This window comes from Colobus angolensis, unplaced genomic scaffold (genome assembly GCF_000951035.1).
Source record: "Colobus angolensis palliatus isolate OR3802 unplaced genomic scaffold, Cang.pa_1.0 Scaffold80, whole genome shotgun sequence".
NCBI lineage: Eukaryota > Metazoa > Chordata > Mammalia > Primates > Cercopithecidae > Colobus > Colobus angolensis.
Window position 1 is genome coordinate 11,797,299 of NW_012121821.1, and position 9,911 is coordinate 11,807,209.

Consider the following 9,911-nt stretch of genomic DNA (forward strand, 5'->3'; position numbering starts at 1 on the left):
AAAACTTTAAATTATATTCTCACAAGTCGATTCCATATCTTACTCACATGCAAATTTTACAAATACATTCCCTGAGTATGTATCTGTATTATAACAAACAGTGAATATATATTCTTTTTATGTAGATACATATACCCTAAAATAGAAAAAATATTTTCTCAAAAGAGAAATATGGAGCACTATACACTATACATGCACATTCATTTTAAATACTCTTCACTAGTCAGCACATTAAAATATATCTTAATGAACATATGAACATTATGAACAAAATATAATTTTAACTTATGAAGTGTGCTAGACAGCACACTATTTTCTATGTCTATTCTGATAGAATGGGTTATGAAAGAGATTAGAATTGAATAATTTGACACTATTTTGTAAACACTTAAATGTGTTAGGCATAGTGTAAGTCCTCAAGAGAATAAGACTGTCCCTTTTATATAAAATATGAAAAGGGGAAAGACATGGTGTTGTTGACAAGATACTTTTCAAGTGAAAATAAGACTGAGATTATCTAATCAGTTACCCTTGCAGGTGGATGGATATACACCTGCACTGCATCTTAGACCTAAGAAATGACAGAGCTGATCATCTTTATGGGTTTCATGACAGAGCTACAGCAAAATGATTTCCTGAGATCAATATGTGGTTGAGAGAAAGCTGTTTTCAATGGAAACAGGAAGCTGGGAGCTAACCTGTTTCTATGGTAACCACAGCAGTAGCTACCCAACAGCTGTAGGGGGAAAAAAAAAGGGCAGAAAGTTACAAATGAAAATTGAAACAAAACAAAACAAAAAAAGATTCTGGTTTACCTTATTAGTGTGATGGTCCTTGGAGTGCAATCAGAATGGGCATGAACATGTTGTCCCTTCCTCTTTCCCCCAGAATCTTTAGCAATAACTATCCTACAAACCTCAACATTTTAGAGCTGAAAAGAACTTTAGACACTATCTAGTCCAATGTGTCATCTCAATGTTTGTGTTTTATTTTTCAGAATAAAGCAAAGAAAATCAAGATTCAGGAAGATGAAGTAAATTCTCCAAGGTCACACATTAGTGCTGGAGCATAGGTCTGATAGGTCTCATTCGTTTTTCAATTCTTTTTCCAGGTAATATCCAGTCCTGCTCTGTTCTCCTCTCAACACTCACATTCTATTCACTTTCCATGAAAATATTGACTACACAGTGTTAAGATTATTACCATCCCTCAACCTACACGGAAGGCAAAAAAGCAGTGCTTTTCTGTCTTAAAAGAATATCTTGACTGCTCTTATGAATATAAAGAAAAGCCCTTCGTATTTCAACCAGAATTGAATTAAGTTTATGGAATATATTGATGATAATTTTTTGGACTATTTTGCCAGTATATATTTTCTTCTACAGATCTGTGTTTATCTTTAATGCTGTTTACTATTTTATTTAGACACATTTCTTTTTTTTTTTTTGTTTTTGAGACGGAGTCTTGCTCTGCCGCCCAGGCTGGAGTGCAGTGGCCGGATCTCAGCTCACTGCAAGCTCCGCCTCCTGGGTTTACGCCATTCTCCTGCCTCAGCCTCCCAAGTAGCTGGGACTACAGGCGCCCGCCACGTCGCCCGGCTAGTTTTTTGTATTTTTTAGTAGAGACGGGGTTTCACCGTGTTAGCCAGGATGGTCTCGATCTCCTGACCTCGTGATCCGCCCATCTCGGCCTCCCAAAGTGCTGGGATTACAGGCTTGAGCCACCGCACCCGGCCGATTTAGACACATTTCTAAAGGTTCCCACAATAAAAAGAATATATGACTCAGAAGTTCAAAGAATACAAGACTTGAAAATCACATTTACTTTGTTTGTTGTAGTAAAAATTGATGGTAATGATAAACATTTTCAAATAGGAAATCTACAAAAAGGTTGATCTATACCTTCCTTTTCAGTTATTTTGAAAATAAGCTTACTGACAAAGATAAAAACTTTCCTTGTCTTTTGTTTAATTTTGTCAACTCAGTTCTACAAATGAGCTCTTAGCAAAATATTACAGAAAAAGGTCACACCTAATTTATCCAAGTACATTCACTTTTTGCACACCTACTGTCCAGCCATAAATCAGGTCACCTCATGTGTATATTACTAGTATATATATTTAATTGGCAATTAAATTTACTTGATTATTTTAGTGATCAATTAAATCAGGTACTCTCTGATTCTATCCAATGCTCAGAATACAAGCATAAAATTAAATTTATTTATAAACCTTTTAACTAGTGGCCCTAAAAAGGTGAAAAGACACTTAAATGCTTAGGTGGAAAGTGCAAACACACTGTACTATTATAGCAGACTCTTTTGAGGAATATGAAGTTTGGGTATGCATTGTCATGTGGTTGGTCATGACTTGTAATTAAATGGAAATAATAAAATAAACTTGGCCACACACCCAAATAGTTCAATTGTTGTTTGATATAAGTACAGTCTTCATTATATTGTAAGGTGAGAGCCTGTAAGTCATTGTGAAAACAGAAAAATGAAGAATTAAAGATCCTAATATTTTGTAATAAAATAAAGACCAATAATACCTTAACATCATCATTTCTAAAAGGAATAATTTACTGCATGTGTCAAGCAATATTCCTACGTGAGATATTTTTTTTTTGAGGAAAATTCATTTTTAACCCCTCTAGAATTTTATTTGCCATAATCTTGCTATTTTTATTTAATAGATAATGCCCTATAATTTTTTATTATAAATAGAGAGGTGAGCTCACTGAAGGCAAAGGACTATATCTTCTCCATGCATTCCTAGTACTTTTCATAGTTTCCAGTCTACAGTGACTACATAATCAATATTCATTGAATAAATGAATTTTCTAAAATTTTAATAATTGACAATATTTTATGAATAAGCTGTATTTAGCCATTATTTAATTAGAGCCACTCTTACCAAACAAGACTTAATACATTTTCTTCCTTTAATCTTAATATATCATTCAAATTGTTCCTATACCTTATTATAATTTTTAAAAATCAAGTGCTACATTTAATACTAGCAAATATTTATTTAGATCATTTCTTTCTTGTCTTGTTTTGTGGCTTGGGTAAGAGGAAAAAGTGGCCCATACAAAGTAAATGAAATATTTGCAAATTTGAGTCTAATGCTAGAAATTAAAATTTCCATGTTAATGGCTTCTAAGGAGTATGTTTTAGCAATGCTGTAGAAATAATCTACAATGCTAATAATGTGAATTATTTTCAGGATTTAAAAAAGTATAGATTCACTGTCATAACCCATGTATGATTCAGAAGGATTGTGTATGATATACAACCCATATTGTATTTCAACAATGGTAAACGAAATAAAGGTCAGGGGAATGTACGTGAAAGAGCTAGAAACACACCAAAAAGCCAACATCTTAAGTGGGGTTCCATGGCAGTTATTATTTTGTTTTTTCTTTTCTAAAATGTGCTTTAAAAGTAAAAAACAGAAGATAATCAGGTAATCAAAGATATGCATAAATCACCAAGGAAGAGCCAACACTCTAAAACAGAGCTAAATTCAATCATCTCCCCTACCCTGTTAAAAAGTAAGTGAAAGAAGAGAATGAGAAACTTAAACCTGCTCTCAGCTGTTTAATATTCCAAACAGATTCTTCAAAATTGTCTTTTATTTTAGTATTTTGTCCTTATGTCATTTTTAAAAACTTCTAAAAATCTAGAAACTCTATCAAGGAATTTCTGCCTGGTGCCCGTCCTCTTATATATGATACATTCTTCAAAGGAAAGCACATAGAAGCTTTACCTTTTTCCAACACTTACATATTAAATTGAAAATATACAGTGCATCACATTTTTACAAGTATATGTATGCATCCTTGCTTTTTACTATTTGTAAATATCACTCACTAGTATCAACAAAATAACCTCTCATTATTTTCCTGATCTCATTTTCTCCACAACAGGTTTCCATGACAACTTACATTTGAATTTTTATAAACTTCTATTTTTGAATACTATTCTTAAGAATAAAAACTTAAATGCATAAGATATAAACTTATTTACCAATTGAAATAGAACAATTTAGACCCCTCAAATATGTATTTACTTAATAAATTAAAAATCATAGAGGAGAGGGACATGCCAACCAAAAGAGAAGGCAAAAATGCAGGGTAGCAAAATCCAATTAATTATTCAGTTCCTATCACCGTTGTTTTTGTCTGTCATTTAAATCATAAAAGTTACAAACAAAGCACATCTATTATGTAACTGATCTAATCTTTTCAATATTGGAGAAAAAAGAAAATTGTGAAACAAGTATAATGAGTTGAAAAGGGAATTCAGAGAGTTAAAATTTTTCATGTCAAATATTTCAATAAAAGATGAGCTAATGTTAAAAAGTAAGAGTGTTTATAAAACTTCAAATACTTCTATTAAGAATGAGACTCATGATAATAAGACAACTGAAGCAAACCACTTGATAATTGTTTTATGTGTCCTCAAATTGTGTCCATGCAAAATATAATTTCAGCTTGTGGCCTCCACATGTAACTCTATTTTTCAAACAAGTCAGACAGCATTGTCAGGTTATCATCTTAACTAAAAGTGCTCAGGAAAAAATATTAAGTCACTTTTAAGTAGAATAGTGACTTACGATTACTTTTATTTAGCCAACCTCTAGTAATTTGAAAAGAGATTTCCCTGAAGACAAGACCCACAAAAGAAAGCCAAACATTAAACACTGACTGGTCAATAAAAATGGAAAGTTCAAACAGGATTCTTTTTAAGAAGTTAATTCAAGTCCCATATTTTTATTCTACTGTTGGGTGGTAAAGGGTAAAAATTCTAGGAGCAAAAGTCCTGGAATACGCATATTTTAAAACTCATAGATGACCTTTGAAAGTTAGGATTCTAGTAGATGTCTCATGCCGCATTAAATCTCAAGAGCAATGTGATCTGCAGAGATTTCACAATCCAGTCCAGTTATAATCAGTAGTTTTGTTAGAAAGGGCCTGAGGAGAGAGTCATGAGACCTCTGGGATAATTTTGGCTTTGCTATTAACTTGATGTATAACCTTGGCCATCACTTAGCATCTGCAGTCTTCATTTTCTTCATCTACAATATAAAGGGTCTTGACTAAAAGTGACCTCAAATAAATTTTTCAGGTCTATGATTCTTAGCTGATTCTGTTTCTACTTGCCCTTTGACCTTGTTTCAGTCTCAATTTTGGTGTATTCTTTTCTCACCTAAAACAGATGCAGATCAAAGCCTCAATATTATTACAATGAAATATCATAATAAATATTCTTTAAACACACAATTTTCAAGTCAATGCTTTATCCTTTTGACCAATAATCTATAGAATCAAATTTCATGGCAATGATAAAAGTTGAACACCTTCTTAAAGTTTTTGCTATGCAATCTGGCCTACAATAAAATGTATTATGTTACCATAAGGAAAAATAATAAAACATTCTGTCCTTTTGTAGCACATTATCTGGAAAAAGGAATCACACGATGGGCCTGAAAACAAATTCAGATTATCTTTTTAGCCACCAAATGGAAAGAGCTCTGTAACACTCAGCTGGAATCCAAGAAACACAGATGCACAGATGTAATGGTCATGAGCCTGTGGTTTAATTTAAATAAATATGCACTTGTGGTTTTGTTTGGTTGGTTTAGTTTTTTTTTTTTGTTTTTTTTTTTTTTTTTCCTGAATGCCAACTGTGTTGTTGAATTTATGGCATGGCCTGGAAAAAAAAAAAAAGATTTCCAAGTTGAAGCTATTAATTCTGTGTTCAAATATGTGTATACAGGCATGCTAGAATTTATGTATGCATTTAAATACCAAATCTAAAAGAGTAGCAATGCTTTAAATTGTCTCTTTCATATTCTATTTCACACTGAAAACAAAACACATCCACAGACTTCCAAAGTGTTATCAGAAGCACATCTTCTGACAAATTAGTAGATAGCTGCATAACATCTCAGATGCAGACACTTCTGACATACAGAGGAAGAAAATAATGAAGAGAGAGCCAAAGTAAAGTTGGGAGAATTCCCATTCTGCCCATGGGGTGTCATTTCTGGGTGTCGGAAGCAAACCAGACACATGCAGTTGCAAAGATTTAACCAAATACAGTACTTTGCTCTCACATATAATTAAAAACCGTTCACATACTGTGTAATTTGTGGTTATTTATATGTCTTTATTTCCTTTCAACCAGAGAAACCATTATTGGTTACTTTTATAATCTCTTCATGAGATTTTGAAGAATTAATTGGGAGTGTCAAGGATTAAAGTTGAGCTGTCATTTATACTGGAACCCAAAAAAGAACACTGAGGCTGGAATCACAATATTAAAATTAAAATAAAGTTTGTTCCTATGTTAATTATTCAGATTTAGAGAACTAGGATCACCAAAGTGATTAATGGGTTAATGTATGTTCAACCTGTAAGGATCAGAGATACAGCCCAAAGAGAAAGGGACTAGGCTTAAAATTCCGTGTGTAAGTGGGCTCTCTGGTCAACTCATGGAAACAATCCTAGTATTCATCTCCCCTGGAAAGTGACAGGCCCAAACAATGTTCTGGAGATTCTCTTTACAAAATAAACCTCCTGGCAAATCTTTCCTCCCTCCATCTCCCCAGTCACATAGATACATTCCATTTCCCCTTCCTCTGTCCTCAGAATCAATCTCTAATTGGAGCAATGCTCTGGGTGAGTCAGATGTGAAGGGGCCAAGCTGAAAATGTCAAATAGGGATGACCAGGAGGCCAGAAGAGAGATCTGAGCTACAGGAAAAGTTAGAACAAAGGAGTGAGGGAAAAATTCGAGATGAATCCTCATACCGGTTTCAGGACAAGGTCCAGAAGACGTGCACAGAGAAGTCGACATTTGCCCTGTAGGTCCCATCTGCTAAAGTAAATCCGTTTGAGTTGGGAGAAGAGGAGGAGAAACATGGGACTGGGTGGGGATGGTGGCCAGGGTCCCTGGGTTTACCCTGCAAAGGATGAGCCTCTAACCGCATCGCTAGGAAGCCCCGGGTCTCTTCTACCCCCATCCCTGAGGCCCTGGGGTGGAAAAGAACAGAAAGTTGGGGAGGGAGTTGGGAGAAGTTGAAGCAGCAGGGAAGGGGTCGATTCTGGCCTTACCCTGGCGGCTCTGGACGAGTAAGGGTCTTCGAAGAGGGCCCACATGCGGGGCTGCAGCCTCCTCCAGCGGCCAGATTTGCCGTCTGGGCCCCCGAGCCCCGCTGCGTCCTCGATGCCTAGCCTCTTGGCCGCCAGGTCCTCGTCGTCGCCGGGGTCGCCGCCAATGAGGTCGGGGGTCTCGAAGATGTCCAACGCCTCCTCGGCGTCGCGGTGCTGCCGGTAGGTCATCCAGCAGCAGGGCTCCACGTCGGTCTCGTCGATGCCCCAGAAGGCCAGCTCCTCCTCGAAGAGCGGCCCGCACACGTCTGCGGGGCAGTGCAGCTTGCCGGTGCGGTAGTAGTTGAGCACATAGGCGAAGACGCCCGGGTGCCGGTCGAAGAAGAACTCGCGGCCCCCCCCAGGGTGGTCGCTGGCCCTGCCGCCGCGGGAACTGCAGTTGCCAGCGCCGCCCTCGAAGCAGCCGCCTGGCCCGGGGGACAGCGGGGGCGCTCTCGGCGGCGGCGACAGTGGAGGTGGTGACGGCTGCAGCTTGTCGCCCGCCGTGGTCAAGCAGTCGCCCGGGGGCTCAGAGGAGGCAAGAAGGGCCAGGCGTGTTCCAGGCAGGGTCTTGAGGGTGCTGCGGTAGGTTTCGTGCCGGGTACCCCCGACATTGAGGATCACCCTCTCGTTGTTCTCGATCTTGCCCATCTCTGTGACTCAGACATGACTAGGGGAAGGCAAACACAGCGCCGAGTTAAAGATCTTGGCCGTCAAAGACACACCAAGACCCCCATCACCAACCCAGAGCGAGTCCCGGGATGCAGGGTTGGCAGACAGGCATGGGGTAAGGGACACTCCCCCGGAGGGGATCAACGTCCAGCGTTGTCCCCGCCTCTTGCATCACACCTTTCCCAGGTTTCCAGAGAACTACGGAGACAGCAGTCCAAGTCTTTCTTGACCTTTCATGACACGGTTTCCCTTGCCTCCCGCTTTCCTTTTATTGGCTCTGATCTCTTCTCCTTCATCTTTTCACCTTCCACTCTTCCTCTTTTCTGTTCCCTCTCAAGTCCAACCTGCTCCCAGCCCCTAACCCCCCTCTGCCTCCCCAAACACCCTCTCCCTCCCTCTAAGCCTACTTTCTCCCCCTCCTTTTCCCCATTCTCTCCTCCTCCCCTGGTTGGCCTCTCACTCCCATTCTCCAAAACCCTCCTCTTTCTCCCCTTCCCCTAGCCTGGATGCAATTTCCTTAGGCAGGGGGTTTTCCTCAGGCAACTTGACAGTGTTGGGTGAGAGCACACCCTCTCCCCACCCTGTGAAGAGCCCCGATTCCACACCCACCCTAGGTCAACCCCGGAGCCCTCGCTACTCCCTAGCGCTCTGGCAGTGCGAAACCTGTTCTAGGTTCACCTCTACATTTGCTCACAGACCATGCAAAAAGACCACGCAAAAGTCAGAGAAAAAAAAAAAATCTCTGCTGTTGCTTTTCACCTAGGAGACCTCTGACTTATTTCCTCATTCAATTTCCTTTTCACACTACTGTTACTGTTGTTGTTGATATTATTATTACTTGGGAAAGGAAACAACTAACTAGGATCCATCTTTAAGGATAGAAGTGATCAGTGCATCCCACCCATCCCCCTTCCCAAGAAAAACAAATCCTTTAGAGGGTGGAGGGTGAGGGATTTGCTTTCTAGGAGGGGCGAGGCTCGGGGAAAAGCTGCTTGGAGGCACACCCCCTGGGTCCCTAAGGTGGAAGTCTCGCTGACAGTGTCCCTGTTTCCAGCCTCCCAGCCACCTCTCCCCAGGGCTTCATCTCGACATATCTATTGCGGAAATGCGGAGCAGGGGGGATGCCTGCCTGCAGGGTCAACAAGCCCTTTCCAGGAAATCGCCCCTTTCACCATCCCCACCCCCATTTCCAGATACCTTAAGGAGACCGAGAGAAAAGTGGTTCTGCTTTGGTTTCCGAGTGGACGAGGTTCTCTGGGCAGCGGGACTGAGTCTTGGCGCCCAGCTGAGCCGCCGTTCTCCGACGAGAAACTACTTGTTGGCGTTTTCCGGATTCAGGTGGTTGAGCCGCTTCTCTGGGCGCTGGGGTGGGGGACAAAGCCCCCGCCGGCCGCCGGCCGCGCTCCCCGCCTTCATTCTGTGATCTGCGGATTTGCCAGTCGCCAACCTCCGCGCCCAGAGTCACCATCGCGCAGGGTTGGGCAAACCATGGAGCTCTGGGCGGGTCCAGCCCGCACTGCCCGACCCCACCAGGAGCGGGCAGATCGGCTGGCCGTGAATGGAGCGGAGACTGGCCGGAGGTCAGGAGAGCTCACCACTTGAACGTGAAGTCGCCCTGCTCCGATTCCATCTGCAGATTTCCTTTCTCCCCCAAATCAGCCGCTGCTGGAGCTGTCCCTTCAGCACCACTCGCCGTCAACCTCCCGCTGCCAGCCAAAGCACAGAGCTGGGGAAAGGGTGGGTGGGTCTGGAGAAGCTATGTTGTACCAACCAGGTTCACATATTTTTCTTCTGTGAAGCTCTGTCTCCACCCTCTCTGGAGCTTCTGCCTGCCTTATTTACACCCTACTCTCCACACCCTCTCTCTCTCTCCCACCCCTCGCCATGCCCCACCCCTCCCAACAAGTGAGAGAATCTAAAACCAATTGCATTTTTTTTTTCTCAATGACAGCTGACCGGAGAGAGAGGTCTACTTACAGGTGACAGTAAATATTGTTTCTTATGTCTTATGCATGCCTCTGGCTTGCTTTTTCAAATCAAATGTCAGTCTCTAGCCACCACACCACTGTTATCTAAAGCAAAA

At 40.9% G+C, this 9,911-nt stretch overlaps 1 protein-coding gene across 5 annotated transcripts in view; it reads right to left on the reverse strand.

The window, feature by feature from the left end:
- Nucleotides 1–9,678, reverse strand: part of KCNC2 (potassium channel, voltage gated Shaw related subfamily C, member 2) — a 169,860-nt gene extending 160,182 nt beyond the window's left edge. For all 5 annotated transcript variants that reach the window (XM_011929351.1, XM_011929350.1, XM_011929353.1 and 2 more), the window contains exons 1-2: nt 9,026–9,678; nt 7,121–7,826 (exon numbers count right to left, since the gene is read on the reverse strand). In XM_011929351.1, the coding sequence (XP_011784741.1) occupies nt 7,121–7,807 (687 nt within the window). In that variant the 5' untranslated portion in view covers nt 7,808–7,826; nt 9,026–9,678. The remainder of the gene's footprint in view (nt 1–7,120; nt 7,827–9,025) is intronic.
- Nucleotides 9,679–9,911: the final 233 nt, after the last annotated feature.